The 20,946-nt window shown below is 48.2% G+C and overlaps 1 protein-coding gene across 1 annotated transcript in view; it reads right to left on the reverse strand.

Moving 5' to 3' along the window:
- LOC146196766 (uncharacterized) overlaps positions 1-10,139 on the reverse strand; it is a gene marked incomplete at its 5' end in the record, with an annotated part of 32,456 nt that extends 22,317 nt beyond the window's left edge. Inside the window, one exon of the mRNA XM_084598514.1 lies at positions 9,693-10,139. Coding sequence (XP_084454640.1) covers positions 9,693-10,139 — 447 coding nt within the window. The remainder of the gene's footprint in view (positions 1-9,692) is intronic.
- Positions 10,140-20,946: the final 10,807 nt, after the last annotated feature.

Raw genomic sequence — 20,946 nt, forward strand, 5'->3', positions numbered from 1 at the left:
TCGCCGCTGCGTGTACCCCCCCCCCCCCCTTTTTTTTTTCCTGCGTGGCGGTGACGGTGTTCTCCGGTTGCCGATGCGCCGGCTCGGTATCAGCGGACCACGGTGCGTGCATCCCAAGCCGAAACGCAGAGCCACATTGACTTGACTCGCTAGCGGCGTCAGCGGCATCAGTCAGTCGCTGCTATCTTTTCACCGCGCAACGTTCTTATGGGCCCACGCGCTGCCTCCCGCAACCTCTCGATAATTTAATTGCTCTCTTCATTTCTCCGACCACAAAGCTTAATTACTTCATGACAGTCAAAAACTGTTAGTGGAGTGTTTCTTGAAGGAATATGTGTGATAAATAGAAAAAAAGTTGTCTGTAGTTATACACACGTCTTCTCACAATATTTGCTGATCTATGGTGAAGTCAAATGTGATTTCAGCTACTTATGTCGTAATTGAATTTCCGGCTGGTTCACTATTACTCTGTGTCAGATGCTGCTCGTACATTGTAGAGATGAGCTATTTTTTCTCAGCTGCATCGTTCAGTGAATCACGCTAGATGCTGCGTCTACTGTTATTTTTTATTGTGCTGCGTGGTTTTACTGAACGCAATAAAGAATACTATTTTGGTATTGTTTCTTTTCATTTACATGGAGGTCAAGCGAGTGACCTAGTCAAGATTGCAGCGTGTAGCAGGTTTGGTAAGTGTGGTTTAGGAAGACCGAGCTCTAAATTCGCTGAACAGAACAAATAAATCTCGTGATTACAAGGCGGGTGCTACAAATAATTTTTTAGCCATCTTAGATGCAAATTATGTACTATTTGCATCAAGATTAGAATAGCACCTTTATCTGGTCAATTTCTATCTTTTGGAGGCGTATAGGAAGCTTGCATGAAGCGATGCATGTTGGGTAATCCGCCATGATTTCGTTGGCAGCAGACGGCGGGCAGCGCAGCCAGGCTAAATGGATCGAGTGCCTTGTCGTTTTTGACGAGCTTAGCCAACACCTCCTTGTGTTGGCTTAGCCGATCGCCTCACTTGGAAATTGCAGTACACCCTCGTGCCGCGCATTGCACGTCGTCGTCTCCGGCAACTTACATCTGTGAGCAAACGTTTTCGCACGTCCTACTCGGTTTAACTACGTTGAAGTCGTTAACTTTTTTTTTTTTTTAGTTTAAAAGACGTTGGCATCATTTTTCTTAGCCTTTCGTATAATGAATACGTCCTTCTCCACGTCTTTTGAAACAGGAAGAAGCGTCGTCATCAAGCATGGTTGATTGATGAATGATTTCGTGCTTTTCTTTCTATTCATGTCCGTCCTCTAGCTGGGCTAAATAACTTAGTAGCACCAGCCAGTTCAGACCTCTAAACGTGCAGCAGAGCTGTCACTGAGGCAAGGCACGTACACTAAATGGGGCACGGTTGGAGCTTCGACAAATTGTCGCCTCGCCTGCTGCCACCACAAAAAGCATTTTTTGCTTGCTACTGCTCGTAGAAATCACGTAGAAGAAAATTTTTATAAATCATAATTTTTACACATGGGCTAAATTATCACTCTGGTTTCATTATAATGGTACCTTCTTTTCCGCTAGTACACAGCGGAACCGTTGTCACTTTGTTGACCGCTTTCACGTTCAGCTCTGTTCACTTTAGCACGGTAGCGCGAGCGGAGCGCTGACGCCGAAATCTTTTTTTATAGTTGCACGCAACCTCCCCCAGCGAAAAACTACAGTAGTACTCTCTGTGCAGCTGAACTGGAATCACTAGATCTGATAAACTACAGAGAATATATGCAAAATGTACTCATTACAGCAATATTTTCTTCAACTCTGAAAAGAAGTTCGGCGTGCTTCGATACTTCGGCTGGGCTATTGTAGGTGTTCTTGTGCTAGATGATGGCTGACGAATCGAAATCGGCCTTCGAGCACGTCCACGCCCGCGCCTACACAAGTCATTGCCACGGCAGCGTGGAGGTCGTTACTCAGCTCAGGGGCGTTGAACCTAAGCAACAAACGCGCCCGGCGGCCGTGGGGCAACCAACCCAGAGCCACGCTTTTCTACGAAACGGAACACAAGGCTCCCTCCCACAAACGGAATGTAAACAAAGCCCGCGCCCTACTGGCGCTCCCGCAAGTTGAACGCGCACCGCTTCTTCCGGCACCAAAGCGGGACACGCATGAAAGAGGGGAGGACGTGGAGAGCCAGAGGTCGAGAGCGTTGCTTACGGAACTTCGGGGGCTGCTCGCTGCGCTCTCGTTTTCGATACTTGCGCGCAGCGCTGCAAAGGCTTGCGTATTGAGGGCCTGCGAGATCTTAATTCGTGCGCGCTGAACAGAACAGCGCTTGTTTTGAAAACCTGAATTGCTGTGTCCTGAAGGCTGAATCTTTCGTGAACTTTGAACTCATAGCTGCGAACAAAACGGAACAAGAAAGAGCGCTCACCCCTTCAGAGCTTTAAGTTGTTTTGACAGCACGAAAAGGGGTGGACAGGAATTAAATGAAGGGTACGTGCAGCAATACGATGGTTAAATGCAAGGATGTCCACAGTAATGCACGCAACTCGGTGAGGAGCTGCCCCTGCTCCCTGCGGTTTATTGATAGCTTCCTATCTTTCTTGTCCTGCCCATAGCTTCCTTTGCCATTTACATCCCGTGCTGCCATTCATAATCCGGGCTTGCTCCACTTCCTCTCTGCTGATTTATCGCGTCGTTTTTCCTTATCTATTTATTCATTTGGGTGGGAACCTTGTGTTTTGTACCTCTTATGGGAAGCGGCTGGCTTCTCCCGGCTTTTTGCGGAGCGCGAAGAAACAACACTCTAGCAACAACGTTGTAGGCAGCTGTTTACAGGCTTCGCAATTGGATGCAGTTAGTTTTATGCAGTACTCTGGTGGAAGCGGTTTTTGTGACCTTAATCAGCGTGAGCTCGTGACATGGAATTGGGCGTCATGCAGGACAGGCACCTCGAAATTGGCGGAAACTTTCGTGAGCCGTTTGAGAATTGCGCTCCAGACGCTTTAGTTTCAGGCTGCTAGTAAACTGTGTCCACCTCCAGTGTCGTGGTTCTTCGTGAATCCAGTACCCTGCAGTATTTTGGCGCCGCTGGCATATGCCAGCGCCAGCGTGCCACGTCCACCGTTTTCATTAAGGATCTCTTTCCTACTTCGCTCGTTGAAAATGCGCTACCAAAGATACGTTTCCTTGCGAAGGCGATGGGGATGTAGTTTGTACGGTTTGTAAGCGGGGATAAAAGTGATGTTCGATCACGGGCGGCTTTTCAACCGTGTGAAAACATTGAGGTGGCCTCAACGTCGTTTAGGTCAATATCTCAGACGACAGACAGCAAGTAGAGAGATACTACCGAAGAAAAATGAACTTCAAGGCTGGATAGAGCGTGTGTGCCTCAGTATGTTGGTTTTATTGCTACTATAGCACCCACCAGTCCAACAACCGCTTTCTCCTTCGTGCCTTTCCATCCCATCCCAACCTACTCAGCGTTCTCTGGCTGACAATGGATAGCCACTGGCCACCTAGGATCCATCTCAACGATTTAATGCCGAACAATACAAACCACCACCAGTAGGGTTGGTCAAGGCCCGTTACTAGACGCGTAATATCACATTCCCCCCCCCCCCCCTCCGCGCGCGCGCTCTCTCACGCACACACATACACACGCACACACGCACGCACGCGCACACAAACACACCGTCCCCCTTCCGTTTTTTGAGGGGCGTTTGTATTCCAAAACTGTCTGTGAACTGTTGTGTTTTGGTATATGTGCACTTCTCAAAATAGGTGGTCAATTAAATTTACAAAACAACTGCGGTAGTATTTGTTACACGTATCACGAAAGTGTGCCTGTACTTGTTGCGCCGCGGCAGCTTTGACGAGCTCCACTGCAACAGGCATGCATCCGAAACTGATAATTTGTTAGACAGCAGACTACACATCTGGCAGCGTCCGACGATAACCGAGCCCTGCGCGATTTAGACGTCCGTTGTGGCTGGCTTACTATTTCAAGCGTTCGGTGGTACCTTAAGGAGGCACATTTCAAACCCATTACTCATTTCCCGCAGTTTGCCAGTATCTCTACCCGAACACGCGCGCGAGCCTGCCTCCGGCAGGCTCTCGTCTCTGGCTCCGTAGGCTGGACGTGGGCCAAGCCTTCAGCAAGGCTGCTGGTTGTGGCGGCATCTCTGTTGATGCAATAGCGCCGCTCGAACAGCGCTCAAGATCACGGCCTTCGATTTGGCCCCTTTCCAAAGCGAGCCGCCGCGCGAGTGGCTTGAGAGGATGCGTTTGTTTTGTTTGTTGTTGCATTATTCCGGAGAATTGTTTTATTGTCTGTCCGAAAGTGGCGAGCATCTACCAGTGAAAACAACCACGCTCAGCAGCCAAGCACTTCTTGAAAGGGAAGCACGAACAGTTTCATATAGCGTGAGTCAACAATTCACGCGTGAAAGTGTCGCAAAGTGTAAGGGCTGTGCCAAACGTGCTCAAGGAGTCATGCGTTTCTAGATAGTAACCACGCGTGGTTAGGGGTGGCTGACGTGAAAGCATTCCTTGGTGCGGGGACTGTGCCAAACGGGTTCAAGGGGTCAAGTGTTGTTTCTAGATAGTATAACTGCCCGTGGTTAGAGCTGGCTGAACTGTTGTTGCAAACCGCTTGCTCGATTTAGCCAGAGACTTTATGAGAAAGATTGCAATGAAATGCAAAGTGGATGTTGCGCTCGTTTTATAGATATGGGTGCGAAAGTTTTTAAAATTTAAACGAGTAAATCGCGCCTCGTGACAATGAAATAAAAAGAAATCCCACATTTCAGTCCTTTCGTAATCCCTCCGCTTAAGGTGGCGCCCAGAACTGTTGACACCAATTCGGGAAGCCGGTATTTCGTCAAGTGTCTCTTTTGGCAATAAGGAAAAGGTGAGATAGTGCAATTAATTGGGAAAGCGCTGGGAAGATATAGTTTGCATCACAACTCAAACCTTGCTTTGTGTGAGTTGCTGCTTGTGACGTATTGGTTCCCGCACAGAATAGTGTTATGGGCAAAAATAGCCTCATTTTATTAGGAATGTTATACTCTGTTTTAAATAAGCGAGAAAAAAAAAAAAGAAAGGAAAAGAAACTCAGTTGAGAGAGCCTCATCCTGAAAATCTGAAGATCTCTGGTTCGATCCCAGGTTTCGGCACAACGTGCGTGGTTCTTTCCTTTCTTTCATTCTGCCTCTACGCTACCTGGACGGGCACAAACGAGGGTAGCGCGAGACATGTGCAAGGGATGGTCACATGACCAGTGTGAGCGGACACCTTAGATGAAGCTCTCGCGGGAACACGCGATCTAGTTCACTGCTGTCCAAAACACTGCAGCAACGCATCGAACGGCGCATTCTAAAGGCTTCATTGCAAGTAGAAAGTAGTAACACCTACTTTAATCAATGACTGTACGCGTGAACTTGCACTGCACTTGCATGTGTTTGACCACGCATCTTTGAAAACATGTCGCCACTGCATGCCTTTAGTACTCCCCTAATGGGGCTGGGACAGGTAGGCCACCGCCGCTTGCGGCGGGGGCTGGCCTGCCACAGAATTTTTATCTGTTGTGGGCGGTCATTGCACCCGCCACCGTTTCGGTGGTGGACGACGACCGTTGTTGCGGCGCGCGTCTTTCTCTCCCTCTTCCTTTTCTTCCTTCTCTATTTGCTCTTCTGTCTGCACGAGGCAGCGGAGGTGGCTCAGCTACAGAGCCAGTAGCAAGCCCGTGCATTTTTTTTTCCTTCTTCCTGCAGCCACAACAACAAAAAGACAAAAAAAAAAAAAGTAAAGGCAATAAGAAATATCATTTTTGGCGGAGAAAAAAAAAACAATAAACCGAAATTAGTGCAATGCATGAATGGAATATGGTAGCGCATTCCAACGTAGAACGCGCCAATGACTTCTTTCCTTTTTTTTCGTTTATTCTGTCAAGGGCGATCTCTTGTGCGTGACTCGTATTCACGCCCAAACGCGTTTTCTTCCACCGATTTACTTTTCGGAGAGGCATTCACGCTCCGGTGGCATGCATTGCGGAAGCTGCAATCGAAGCGTCACATCTGAATACCAAACCGCGACTGCCCGTGCGATTCGGTGAGCCCGTTGCCGCGCCTGCGCAGTGAGGGAAAAACAGCTTTCTGTGCGAAACGTCTGTAGTAGAAAGTACTGAAAGTAGAAGCAGCCATGTTCGAATGGCCAAGCAGGCCTGGTACGTAGAGACAGAAAACCATGCAGTCTCTCTCATGTACGTAAAAAGGCCCCCTGTGTGCTCTTTAGGGGTGACATGAATAAATAAATTTTGGCTACGTGCCTGTTATGGGCCTAATAGTTAGATTTTCATTGTGCATTGCGTAGTTCACGCACTGATATTAGGCTGCACATTATTTGGCTGATGTCTATAGGCTGCGTGCAAAGATGGGGATGGAATAAAGTTTTTTTTTTTTCGCTGCTATTGTGTTTCATAAAATTTTGACTGTAGGTGCAGGTGTTTTGGGACGTGTTTTGACTTGGAGGACCAATCAAATAATATAGTAAAATTGAAAATCGATAATGCGAAGCCGATAGGGAACCGGAAATTTGTTTGAACTGGGCGGGATTTGTATTATCGGGCCCCCCTTGATACACAAAGTGTTAAACTTCCACAAGGGCTAAACTTCCACTTCGAATAAACCGGAAGTTCGCAACAACGAGATATCGCTGTACAGCCCCTTTCTTCGACAACACAGCGAGAACAGCACATCCCAATCCAGCGCATATGTACGGCGGTGCGACCGACAAGCATCCGTGTCACGGGAGCTGGGAGCTAGATATGCAAGTACTGAGTGAAGAGCGCATGTGTCAATGCGCTCTGCGCGCCATACAAAGACCGCCGCGCCGTCCACAGCCCGCATATGTACCGCAATGTGGCAGCCCTGCGTGACGGCATCAGCGCCAGCACGAAAAGCGTATCAGTTTTCCTGTCTTCCGGCAGGCGCGCCGCAGCCTCCGCCGTCTGTACAAACCAGTCCGCGCGTCGACGCGGCCGCATCATCGCTTGACAACCCCAGACGTAACATAGGCGCTACGCGTCTGTTTCACGTTGACGAGGCTTGAGTTTTGCAAACACGTGGTTGCGGTTTTCGCGTTGCGCCGAGCAGTCTCGGCGCATCTTGTGAGTCACGAGGGTCGGATGGGGAGGAGGTCGCTTTAAAAGAGAGGGAGAACACCGCTTCGGTCCAGCGTCAACTGAAGGGCCGCGCGGCAGGAAAAAGATCATCAACCACGCGCGACGGCATCATGGCCTCGCCCTACACACAGTGGTCTTGTGCCCTGTCTTCTACTCCGCCGCTGCCGAAGAAGACCCCCTACGAGGCAGGCCGGCGAGCAGGCGCACGTAATTAGTGTGGAAGAGATGAGTGGTGGGGAGGAGAGAAGTCAGGGAGGAAGAGCGTGGCTAATTGCCCGACACGGCTTCCTCTCCTTTGATGGCAATTGGAGAAGAGAGGCAAGAAGAGCCCCTTTTGCGGCGGGCGGCTGGCTATCTACTCGCCCACTTGTGAAGAGGACGACGATGACGACACACGCGGTGATGGTGTTTTGAAATATGGCGCGAGCGCGCGGACCAGACCTCATAGGTCCTAAAGAGGGCGGATGCAAAAAACTAAACATTCGAGGGAGGACGGATGGCAGGGTGTCGCTCAGAATGGCCTCGATCGGCCATGTGTTGCCTTCAACGAGCCTTTAACCCAGTTGCCCTGAACGCGGCCCACGGCGCACGACATGGGACAGCGTCTAAATACCTGCCAATTGCTGGCGACCTTGGCACCAGGCTCATCCTCCGGCTGGCAGCAGTTCTACGCGCAGTAGGTGCGAAAAGAAGGACGCACCACCTTCTCGAGGGTTTCCACGCGTGAACTGGTGCGACCCGGAGATGCCGGTTCATTACAGCTGAAACACGCCTGGTTGGGTAGTGATTTATCTTGGCGGAACTGGCTTTCAACGATCTCTTATGTGAATCGGGCCAGAACTTGTCCGCATCGTTCTACGATCAATGGTGGGGCAGTTTATCATCCAGCATCACATCTATCAGTAGCAGTGGTGTTCTGTAAGTTGATGCGTTTTATAACTGTGCAGGTTTCATGATGGCCAGATAGTGATAACGATAATAACAGTTCATCTCGGTTAAACACAGGGGGACTGTTTGTAGGCCGTGGCAGCAATGACAGGAGGGTGGCTAAATGTTGAAAGAAAAAAATAAAACGGCTGGGCTTGTATAAGCCCGAATTTTCTTGCGGTCACACAAAGCCGACTGCTGGCTGTGGCAGATGGCCTTTTCGATATAGAGGGAGACTGAAGACGTCATTAGCGACTGAGTGTCTCGCCCTCGATCGAAATTGCAAACACTGAGCCGCGAGTTGATGTCTCATCTTGTCTATCTTCAGGTAACAGCGCAAAAAAACATGGACGGGACACAAGAGCAAGAACAAACAACGGCGCTCGTTGTGTTTCTTGCTCTTGTGTCCCGCCCATGTTTTTTGCGCCATTACCTGAAGATGAACGACCAACAAGCCCAAGCTGCTGTTCTGGTGATCTTATGTATGTATGCGAACCTGAGCAGGGCCGTGGAAGGTTGAAACTCAAGTAAGCATGCATGGCCGGTAGGATACTTGGGCGCAAGGTCTCTGCCGCTCCCTTACGTCAAGAATTTCTCCTTCAAGTGGGGCCAAGTTGTTTTTCATCGTTAGCTGTCACAATTCTTGGCATTAGAGTGATTAGGGCAGAGCTTGGCCAAAGTAGCTTCTATCGCCGTACTCATCAAGGAATGTCTTTGAACATTGCTTATTTTAAAAGAAATGGGATGAGCTGTTTAACCGATCTTCTCACACGGCATTGAAATGCGTCCATATTTGACCAACATAAATACTAAACCTTTCGCCAAATTTTCCCCAAAACATTTCATTATTTGAAAGTATACATATGCAAGAGCGAAGTTTATGCTTGTAACAATGTTGCAGTGAAGGGCTGAAATACATTTTTGTGAAAAAAGACGATGAGAGGGTGCATTGTTTTTTTCAAAGCAACCACATTTCGTTGTGGATCCAGGGTAGAACGAAAGCAAGAAGATGAATACACAGTATGAAAGATCACTGAACAAAGATAGTGGGGGGCTCAACTTGCGAGTCGAGCCAAATTTTCGACAAGTGGACTTGTTGACGAAGACAACTCGGCTCGCGAACTGAGGCTCCCCCTCTACCCTTGTTCAGTTCGCTTTCATACACATTTCATCGTAGAATTTAAGCAAGTTATGCCTAGAAATCCGAGCGATCTGCATTGAAATGTATTTCTTCCCTCCATCTATGACACTGTGTCATTGGCCTGAGTGCATTCTCGCAGGCTAGGCAGAAACTTCAACCATAGGTGATGAAAAAGCATAATGCACCATCAGGTTAAGATACCCGGAACGCCTGAAACGCAATCGAAGCAGGTGTCCCTCTTATTAGCGAGTTGCTAAGGGCCAAACTTAGGCGAATGTCGGATTCGCACGCTGATTTGTAGTACTGAAATTAAAGGATTACTAAAAACATATCAGCTACCTGCTAGGTTGTTCTTCGGGCCCCTTGGAAACTTCTTCCTTTTTGTATTACACGCAGGATGCTGAAAAGCCCTGTTCGGGGAGGAAGGAAAAGAGAAAGGCTGACCTCGGTCAAGGCCACCATCAGCACTCCGAAAGCCTGGGGCAGCACCTCGGTACTCCTGAGGTTTAGCTTGAGCGTCACTCTCTTGGGCTTCTCAGTGACCTGGTAGAGGAGCTCATTGAGTGTCACATCCCACAGACGACCGGTCGGCGGCTCAAGCACGGGCAACCCTCCGGCCAGCACCACGTCGGCCTCCAGGAACACCGGTTGATCGCCCTCAAGAGCCGTCGACAGTCGCTGGCGTGTGTTGGTCGCACGAGACCACCGCGCGAACGTCACGCCTGGCGCTGAGGATCCTTCTCTACCTGCGGCGAAGGTGTAGCTGCCGCGTCCACGGGCGGCGGGAACAGCGACAACTCCAGGGACAAGCTCGCCACGAGGAACAGAATGACTGCTTGAGGACGGTACATCCAGGGAGAGGAATAGGCTCGAGGAGTCATCATCACTGCTTCACTGAATTACAGCACCACTTCTTCGTCTCGTCGAATAAGTGTGTACAGAAGATTCGTGCCCGTCTGGGCCCGGGCTGTGTGTCCAAAATGCCACAAACGGTGAAGTGCTCTCCCGGCGTTGGTTGGCGGTGTGGGCCAAGGACACCCGATGAGTGCCGGGCGAGGGGTGCGCGCGACCAGCTGTCCGTCTTTCGCTCCGATTCGAGAGAAGAGCGTCGTCGTCTCCAACCGTCGTGAGCGAAAGGAGGGTTGGCGGTTATTTTAAATCCCTGCCGCTCAGCTGGTTCCGAGCGTAAATATTGCCGTCACGGAAACCGGGTCCCCCATCCGCCACCACTCTATACTCTCTGTTGGTCTGTTGGTGTGGCGTCCCGCCAGGGACCGTGGGCGGCGGTGTGAAAGAGAATGAGAGGTGAGAGAGAAGTTCGGGTGAGGAGAAAGGACGCTTCGCGCTCCTCCTCACTCGTTGCGTAGAAGTTGCGTCGTCGTCGACTTCGCGGCCTGCCTGCCGTTGCCGCCGCTCTTCTCCTCTTTGCAAGAAGAGGTCGTGGTGCCCTGACGTAGCAGAAACGCTCTTTTCGTGTACGCTAGCCTGAGAGCGCTGGGAGAGATGGCGTCTCTTCGAAGGGCACTCGTAGCTCGACGCTCTCCCTTCAAATTGCGCCGAAGGCTAGCGGAGGCCGCGCAACAGTTTCTCAGAGGAGGATGGGGCAATCTTAGCAATTCGCGGCCGCTCGATCTGCATGCCCCCTTCTTTCGCTCATCCTCTTCTCCCTGTAGCTGGCCCGTGTTTATACTTCTTGCGCGCGCTCACGGGCCCTTCTCCGGACCAAGCGGGCGCGTGCCACGTCCTGGGAGTAGTTGAGGATGTGCCGTATTAAATGGCCGACCGCTCATGCATATTCGCCCGGCTAGCGGCGGAGCGCAATGCGTGCTGCTCACACCCGTCGGTGCGCGTGCATGCGCGGGAAGTTGCGCAAACGGTGTAATTTAATCGGCGATAGTGCAAGGCTCAGCGCCTTATTAAGGTCCAGCAAGCTTCGGACTGTGTTCGAGCCGTAGGTGAATCGGTTGGCCATCGCGCGCTTCTGGAAGCGCGTCGTGATGCATGTCGGCCTGTTGCTGTCCTGTAGAATCATCGTTGAATGATGGGGCTGTAATGACAGCAATATACCTTTCAACGCGCCCATTACAGGCTTATACGTTATGCTGCGATAAAGGTCATTTCAGCACCGTCCCCGTCGTTATAGGCTTGTTCTGTATACTGAGTGCATTCGAAGGCTTTTGGGACACAATCGACAGGAAATATTGAAAATGGCCGTTTTCAGCGAGGATGTAGTCGGGGTGAACGGATGGTTTGGAATTGAACATCGAGAGCTCATCACGTAAAGCGCTTATAATGATACGTATATCTATAATTTAAGGCACGCGGCCATGCGAGGACCATAGCAACAATAAAGAATGAGCAATGCTTGGGTGAGCAAGCACAGAATTTGTGCATGATGCGGGTGTTTACGTTTTGTCGACGACCATCCAGCTGTTATAAGTATAGGATGCTCTTTCAAGTATTTCGGCGATATTTCGCATCGCATTGGCAATGATTATTGCAAGAGTTGCCCGCCTCGTCGCAACAGTTGACAGGTCTGTTGCCCACATGTTAAAATGTGTGCACTGAAATTATGCTTGCATTGCAATGTACTACACATTATAGGCAGTATGGTAGCCCTGTCCTGAACACGTCTACGAATCACTTACTGACGAAGGACGTTGCATGCCCAAGCAGAGACATTCTCTCCTTTTTCTCCGTATGCCGTATACGGCGACACCATAGCCACTGAAAATATAGTATGTTTTTTAGACCTTTGATACCCTACTTTGCAGTTGGTCCACATCCTTATCACCACGCTATATGTATGCACTTGAATGTTCTCTCAAGCCTATTCCTGAAAAGTTATCGTGAAAAAAGTACTACGGCTTCAAATGAAGGATGTAATAATGTTTTGAGGTCATTTCGTGAAACCTGCTGCGAACGGGCCGGTTGAGAGAAAACTTTCTCACTGTTTACCTAAGCATGTAAAATGCTGAGAAGATGAGAAACAAACAGAGTTGTACTGTTCTTTTGGCGCACGCATGCAAATTGTCCCGGCGGTCTTTGCGAGAAGACGGGGACTGTGGGAAGTGTCACTTATATACATTTCTTGTGATCGGATTAGCACGCGATATTCTGAAATAGTTTCATTCATTCATTCATTCATTCATTCATTCATTCATTCATTCATTCATTCATTCATTCGCCCCACCACGGAGGCTGAGGGGTTCGGACTCTAATGCTGGTCAAGGAAGTGGTTCAATCTCGGCCGCGGTGACCTCATTCGATGGAGGCAAATTGGCTTGCCTGGTTTGTCAAAGGTTTGTCAGTGCACACTATACTCTGTTTCATACATCAAGTGCAACACTGCCAAAGCTACAGCTCTTGTTTGCTCTCTCCGAATCCGCGATGCAAAATAGTGCCTGCTCTTTATGAGAGGAAATAATAGTTGTTTTGTCTGCAAGCTTAATACATCTTACATTTGCCATCAACTTCATAAAGAGCACCTTTTTTAGGGAGAATTAGGATCGGATTCAGTGAAATTGTATGTTTTTTTACATCGTTTTCGTTCGTGTCGCGTTTTTGCTGCCCCGCAACGTTGCCAGCTGTGCCACTACATGGCACTGGCTGCGCCCTCCGCGCTGCGCATCTCTTTTTGAGAAAATTGTTCTTCGGTGCGCATTTTTCCTATAAGATCCGCACTGCGAAGATGTCTAGGCATGCGAAACAAGTTATTGCAAACGTGTATGCTCGGAATAGAACCCGTTTCCACAGGAACCACTGGGCCAAAAAACGAGCGCGTAGTGATACGCCTCCTTTTTTTTTTATTTGCGGACTACTTGCGTAGCTTTCGCTGCGTTGCACCTGATGTATGAAACGGAGTATAAATAATCCCAGGTGGAGTCGAAAAATACCGAAACAATACAGCTTTAAGACGTGAAACCACATATGCCTATCATTGGACGAATCGGCACGCGGCAACATACCGCAAATCCGACTGGGCTGTTCGGAGCACGAAATAAATGAGGTGGGGGGGGGGGGGGGGGAGGGGGTTGCTTGGCACTATTGACCACGATGAAATATATAAGCAGCGACCTGAAGTAGCTGCAGGGATCATACAAACGGCATTCTTTTACTTGTGTTATCAATTAACCACTGCACTTATGAGGGTAAGCTGCTGCTAAGCAATGAAGGTCAGCATCAAAAGGAAAGAAAATTTCTCACACGCTCACTGTTTCACTAGATTCGAAGGGACGAACGAAAGCATCCAAACTAGCGACGATAGAGAGAGAAGCAACAGCACGACCGATCTACACGCGTATGACCAATCCAATGTCTATGCTCTAATTACATTCACGTTCTTCGCATGACACGCGAACATATGGTTCACCCTGAGCCTAATTCAACTCCAGCCACCGACAACCACTTAAATTCATAACCGAAAATCAAAGAAAAAAAAAACAAGTCGCCCAGAACGTAGCATGCACCTCTACGATACCCTACGACATAGGTCATCGCGACTTGGGATTTCATACAACACACGCACACGCGCGCGCACACACACACACACACACACACACACACACACACACACACACACACACACACACACACACACACACACACACACACACACACACACACACACACACACACACACACACACACACACACACACACACACACACACACACACGCACACGCACACGCACACACCAAACATTTTGAAGCGAAGCGAAAACCGAGTGACGCCACGCACCGCGCAGCCGTCGCCGCCGCTGACTGACCTTTCGGCGCAGCTGCGCGCTACTGCGCATGTGCGTCGCCTCCTCGCCCACCGTTTGACTTTATGTTGCAGCCGCGTGTTTACCACAGATGCGCTGCGCGCTACTACGCATGCGCAAGGAGGCTATATAATGCGCTTGCCAGATAATAGGCTTGCGCACTCGACATACAAGGGAAGGAGAGTGCGGCTGCTGCTAGACTAGGCAGAAAAACTGAGAAACTATAGATTCGTCCGATCCAGAAGTACTCGCTTGGAAGTTTAGCTGCACAACAGCTAAAAAATGATAAAGCCAAAGCTAAACTAGTAAACATAATCCATTGAGTAACCAAGTCTACGCCTATAGATAAACAATGTATACAATACCAGCTAAGCTACAAAGCATAACCATGACGTCAAACCAAGCATAACTGAATCTTTTCGCTTGTATATCCAGGCTTAACCAGAGCTAAGCCACTGCCTAATTTTTTTCTTAACGTATGACACAACATTATTCCAAGAGATACACACACCAACTGTTTACAAGAGGAAAAAGACAGCCCCTGACGCGACCACGCTCTCGGCCATAATGGCATTTCTCCCTTTGGTGTGACTATATTATAGCTTTGAGTTTAGACTTTCTAACGTTTACTCCATGAGATCGCGCTGCGCGCACAAAAGCAAATAAATAATCTTGAATTCAGGAGCAGCATACACGGCTGAATCTCTGTTGGGAATACCCACTGATGCAGCCTGACTCCCACCACAGGAGCTACATCACCCAGAACCGTTGTAGACCGAATTTGGTTTGAAAACATAACCCCATGGTTTGTGATATATAAATAAAACTACATTTAAACAAAATGTTCACATTGAATGTTTCGAATTACTAGTTAAAACGTAAACATATCGAACTAGTGACCGAATCCTGAACTACAGAAACCCCTCAAACAAACCCGATTTCGATTTGGGACGTTTATTAAGGGGGACATAACTCCGTAACGGGTAGTCGCAGACAAACGGGAGTGGTACCAAACGATTTTCCATAATGAGATCTATCGGAAACGACGCATCGTATATGTCAATCACGTGATCGTAATTTCTCCGCTAGACGGCGTATGCGTGAGTACTATATTAAAGTATCAAGGAACTTTATACTTTAAAGAGCCGTCTCCTCAGTAGTTTCATTTTTTTTCTCAACATAATTAAAGATGCTTACTTGTTAAGAGGCTATCGAATTAAAACTGATTATATCATAATTTGCGCAAGTGAAATGCGAGAAAACCAAACATCTGTTATTACTTGCAATGCGCTTTTTTTCTTTTTTTTTTGGGGGGGGGGGGGCAGAAAGGTGAAATGAAATAGACGTGGAAGCAAGCTGTCATCAGCAGACCAAAAAGCATTACAGGAAGCAAAAGCCAAATCAGTAGCAAGAAAAAAAGATAACGGAGTGAGGCTATGAACTGAACTAGGCCTCCCTGAGAATTTTCGAATCTAGATCATCCGTATATGTTTCAGCCAGTCAGTTAATAGTTAACAAAATTTACACACATGTTAATTAACAACTATATGTATTTAGTTAGGTCAATCCATCGTAAACAAACTTTACACAAATGTTAGTCGCTGTTGACTAAAGGTAAATATCCATTTCGTTTACACTTGCTGACCGCAGTCAACGACCTGTGTTGAAGCTGTTGACTCCACAAGTTGTCCACAGTCTGTCAACTCTTTATCAATGCTCATTTTTGTAAGGGCGATCGCATAGCTCTTCAGCGCCCTGATTTCGTAATCAGCATGACTGAGGTTTCGACTGAGTTTTCAGGTCAAATACATATAGGTAGATAGAAAGGAAAGGCTGTAAACTTGAGCAACTGGCCTAACACATCTGCAACAGGCAAGGGGAAAAGAAGAAGAAATAAACGGTCGTGTTGGGTGACGATGGGATTAAAAGAGGTATGAAACAAATACATCAACACGGTAGCTTTTCTGACAAGCGCGAGTCCAGTCCCGTGTCGCTCAAGAAATAGCAGAAAGCCCGCATTGCCTGTAGAGCTTTGCATTTGTCCAGCCAAGCGCTTAGTGGTAAATTTTCCGAGAGGCGTGCTGTCTAACACTTCAAGGAAGTGGCTAGCATTATACTTTCGGGCGCGCATGCACAGGGCACGCCACTAATATATGCTCCATGCGATCTCTGTAATTTTACAAGTTGAACATTCCGGAGAGTCCGCCTCTCCAATTAAATGCAAATATAAACACAGTCTATGAATCAACCATGCATGTAGGCGTGGAATTCCACGCGGAAAAGAAAATGACATTGTCTGATATCATCTGAGACGGATTTTCTGGCGTCTGGCTGGGCCCACTATAAGTCGCGCCTTCGCACTCGTCTACAGTTCGAAAGAAGACACATAGTGTCCGCTCTTGAAAGATGCACAGTTGTTTGGAGGCCTCTGCTGAGGGCGTTCTTTATTTCAACATCTGCCTCTTCAATCATTTCCATCGAGCCCGCAGTGTGTAGGAATTTGTTGAAATATTACGGCGAAAGCCTTTATAGGCTAATGAGTGTGGATAGGATTTGTGCATCCGCGGAGGTTGTCACATCATTAGCGTCGAGAAATAAATTGATTAATGAGTAAAAGAATGCTTTTATGAGGTGAAAAAAAAAAAAAAACACGTGTGCGTGCAAATTTTCGTTGATGTGAAGTAATTAGTTAATTAATTAGAGGCAAAATTCAATTAGCTTCAAAATAGCCAAGAACATCGACATAGTGTACAGATGTCAAAACAGCCACGGACGTCTAAATTGTGCAAAATACGTCAAAATTGCGCAGAAACGTGCAAAAACGTGGAAAAAAAAAAGAGAATGAAGCAAATATGTGAAAAAGCGGCAAATGAGTGCGAAGAGTCGCAAGAAGGGCTTTAGCCTTACCCCACTTAGATATAAGTGAACCTTTTCCCCGTGGTCTGGGGCATGGGCAGATGTAGGGGCTCCATGATGTCTAGTGCCAGGAATTGGTAGGCGGTTTGGCGTAGGAAACTTGTTATTCATGCTCTGAGTCTGTGAATATGCAATACTTTTGACGGGGTCCCGCGCAAATTTAGCATATCGATTCCCGAAGAGCCACAAGCTCAGCAGCGGTTGATGTAGAGTTAAACTTCGGTGCGTCTGCATGTTCCTGGGATGCAAAATAAATTTATGGTGCCAATTAGTCGTCATATATGTTCCCTTGTAATCTACATGAATGCTCTATGCAATGACTGGCAATGTTCTGCGCATTTCTTTGTCACCTGGTTGATAGCGTGAATTAGGTCTATTGCCGAGTTGTCTTTGCAACAGCCCGTCTGGTAATTCGGTCAACTTAAGTTAAGACTTTCTTGGTTCTATTAGTAATTAATTCAGCAAATACCTTCTGGGCAAAACACAGTAAACAGATCGGTCTGCGATTTCATAAGCCTTTGCACCTTTCTTTTCATGTTAGCAAAATTCCTCCAAGATTCTCGTACGGTCGAGGTAATAATACATTGATTATATACAGTCTGATCAGTTCATCTATCATAATCTCCTCACCTTGAGCAGATCTGCTGTTATCTGATACTCACCTGCTGTTTTGGCCCGGTTCACTGCTTCCAAATACTTTCTTTACCTCCCTTTTCTTTAAAGGCGGGATCTGCAGTTGCTCTCTACTATACTACCTCTCTCATTACCATATTATATGGCTACTTCATGGACCCACGTAGAACGTTATTATTTAAGCAGCCATGCTCCAAGTGAGGTACTCCTTATCTTCCAAACCCACGTGGATAACTTTCTGTATTGGGCCACGTGTTCATCCGGAGATGGAGCAGACAAAGTGTTCTTACATTCACGGTAAACGAGCGCAAAAAGACGAACACAGCAGAACACAAGCACGAAAGAAGCGCTCACTCGCAACCGAATGGTTTATGATTGATTTATAGGAGGGGAAAGGCGCAGTAACTGTCTCACTTGTTTTCACCTCAACCGCACCGTAAGGGAAGGGAGGAAGGTCGGGGGGAAAGTGGAAGAGACAAAGAGGAGCCGGTAATGGACGGAGTAGTTTCGACCACCTGGGGATCTTTAACGTGCGCTGACATCGCAAAGCCGGATGGGAGGGTGGCTGGTCCTGGCCCTGATGGGGCTGGGACAGGTAGTTCACCGCCGCTTGCGGCGGGGGCTAGACTGCCTCCGAATTTTTATCAGTTGTAGGCCGGCATTGCACCCGCCACCACTTCGGTGGTGGACGACGGCTGTTGCTGCGCACAGCATACGGACGCCTCTTCGTTTCGCCTCCATCGAAACGAAGCCGCCGAGGTCGGGTTCGAACCCGGGTACTCCGGCACAGTGGTCGGGCGTCTTACCACTGCACCACCCCGGCGGGGTCAACTGAATGGTTTATTCGGACAACAGCATTAAGAGCAGAAGAGATGGGGAAGACAGAAAAAAAAAAAGTAGATGCCGCTATAAGGGTCCTAATAGGTATGATAAAACGTGAGGCAAAACAGAGAACACCGGCATAAAACAAGCACGTGAAAAACCCGTTTGTCATCAAGGAATTCAAATGCAGTGCTTGTTAGGGTGACTGAGGGGGTACTGACACACGTGTTCTTGCATGTAGACGGAAAATGCATTTCATGCAAAAAAAGAAAAAAAGAAAAAAAAGAAAAAAGAAAAATATGGTAGCAACTCTGAACTCTACAACCAGCGTGCTTAAGCCGTATGGTGTGGCCCTTTTTATTGTCTACATGCCTAGAAATCGCAACGACAGTGAGATCATAAATTCAGACATTGCGGCAGAGTTATACTCACCTGTCGTTAGAATCCTCTAGCACTGTATGTGTTGGGCTCATAACAGCTCATGTAGCTCGTTTGCTGCAGGTTGCTATCATTTTCTCCTAGTGCACCCCTCAACAACGTACCCTGCAGAGAGACAAAAAAAAAAAAAAAAAGAATCTGAGAGAGAAACAATGACACAGCAAAATCTCCCCGTGGCTTCCTTCTTCGCTGACAGATAAGATAGTATAAATATTTCCCCATGCACGGATACGTGCGGTATCGTCGTCAGAAGCTGGTGACCTGTTTCACATCTGCGCTGTACTGCTTCTTTTTTTTTTTTTTTCGCAGAACCCGGTGAGCTCGTAACATCGATAAGCCATGCTGTTTTATACAGCGAGACAGCATATCTTCCACCGCGGGAGTTCCGAGAACGTCGCAGACTCGCATCTGTTCCCAGCCGACTGGCTACGATTGGGCCGATATAGGCTGACACATAGTGCAGAAATTGCATGTATACGCAACACATGCTTGGCACGCGCTCAAATATTCGGCTCCTCATACGCAGGGATGCGCGTTGCGTGAAGCAGTCGGGGCTGCATTCCATTTTGGGCGTCTCTTTTTCCGCTCCGAATCGCGCCCGCGGGGAAAACTTCGTACGCGTCCAGGTATCATGTGAACACCTCTGTCACGCCTGCCAGGCGTGGCGGCGATTAAAAGCATGAAGAAGCCGCTTCTATACGCCTCGAATCTGCCCTAGGTGCCCGCAGTTCGTCTTCTACGTGCACTTCTTCTCCGTCAGTTGGCCCATGCAGCTCACCCCGGGAGGGGTTTTATTTCGAGCCGAAGGACGCGCGAGGGTTGAGGGGGTGTCGAAACGAGGTCTTTATTCGTGACAGGGCGGGTGCCCCATCTTCCGTTCTCGTAATTTTCGTAACGTATTGCGCAAACGGCCGCTGTGCCGCGCGCCTAGTCTTTGGTGACATTGGGGGATCAGTTTACGCTCTGTCTGGAAAGTGAGGTCTCAGAGGCATGTCACCTGCATGTCACCACGCACGATACCGTGGTAGCCCCGGCGAAGATAAGCGTATAACTCTGGTGCTTCTTGCACGCCGCGCAAGCTTAAATTTGATGAACTTTATTGAAAAAGATATCTTGCCACTAGGCTGTTTGGTCAGCTCTGTCTGCTACCTGTTAGCAAGTTGTCCCCTGTTAGTAAGCTGAGTCAGTATCTCTACATACTTGCCTTACCCAGTACCAAGGCTGCGCGGGTCGCTGCGAACCGTTGGTCGGTGTATTGACTGAACATTTGTCTATATGGCTCTTAGCTTCCCATCTGCCATGTTAACCATGTTTCTCACCCTTTGGCAACTTGGCATGTGCAGGGTGTATGTACGTGAAAAAAAAAATTGGGAAAACCGACTAGGCGGGAAATATTTTACGTTGCTAAGAGTACAGAGCAAGAACAAGCGCATGGCCGTCAATTAGAAAATGTGAATAGAAACACAAGACTAAATCGACTATTCTCAGAAGAAAGCAATTCTCTCATGATCGGCCGGTGAGTGTGCTTGTTGGAATGCTCGAGCATTTCATTGGGCTCATTAAAGGAGCGACCACGGAAACTGAAAGTCAAAGGAAACATGGGCAGTGCGACTTGGGCGAGTACATTGTCGCTGTTTAAAAGAAGGAAACATGTTCATTTAAGAGCAAAATGAAAAACTCCATTTCATGAAGAGACAGGTCGCAGTCTTTCCTCTCTACCATTATCCCAGAGCGTGAGAAAAGAGAATATGCATGACGCTTCCTTTTTTGTGCTTAGGCGGAGGTTAGTGCGATATATTATGACTCATTATGGCCCCCTCCCTACCCTCTACGGAAGTGAAGTACAACGTCATTTAATGTCTGGATAGTTGTCGCACCAACGTAAGTGTATATCACATACTACCCGCTGTATGCAAAACTGTTGTTCCCACTTTTTTAGTGGCTCGTTGTGGAGTACTTTTTGTCAGGAGCGACACACCAGGCTCCCTGCCCAGTGCACGAGGGCGACGTGCGGCCGTCACGGTCCGCGGAAACGCTAGTCGCGTGCCAGCCTCCGCACATCGCCGCAACGCTTCGCAGCGACCCCTTTAAACGCTTCGAACAATTCATCTCCCACGCAACGA

This window comes from Amblyomma maculatum, chromosome 3, assembly GCF_055883805.1.
Source record: "Amblyomma maculatum isolate TAMU_Amacu chromosome 3, ASM5588380v1, whole genome shotgun sequence".
In the NCBI taxonomy this organism is placed as follows: Eukaryota; Metazoa; Arthropoda; class Arachnida; order Ixodida; family Ixodidae; genus Amblyomma; species Amblyomma maculatum.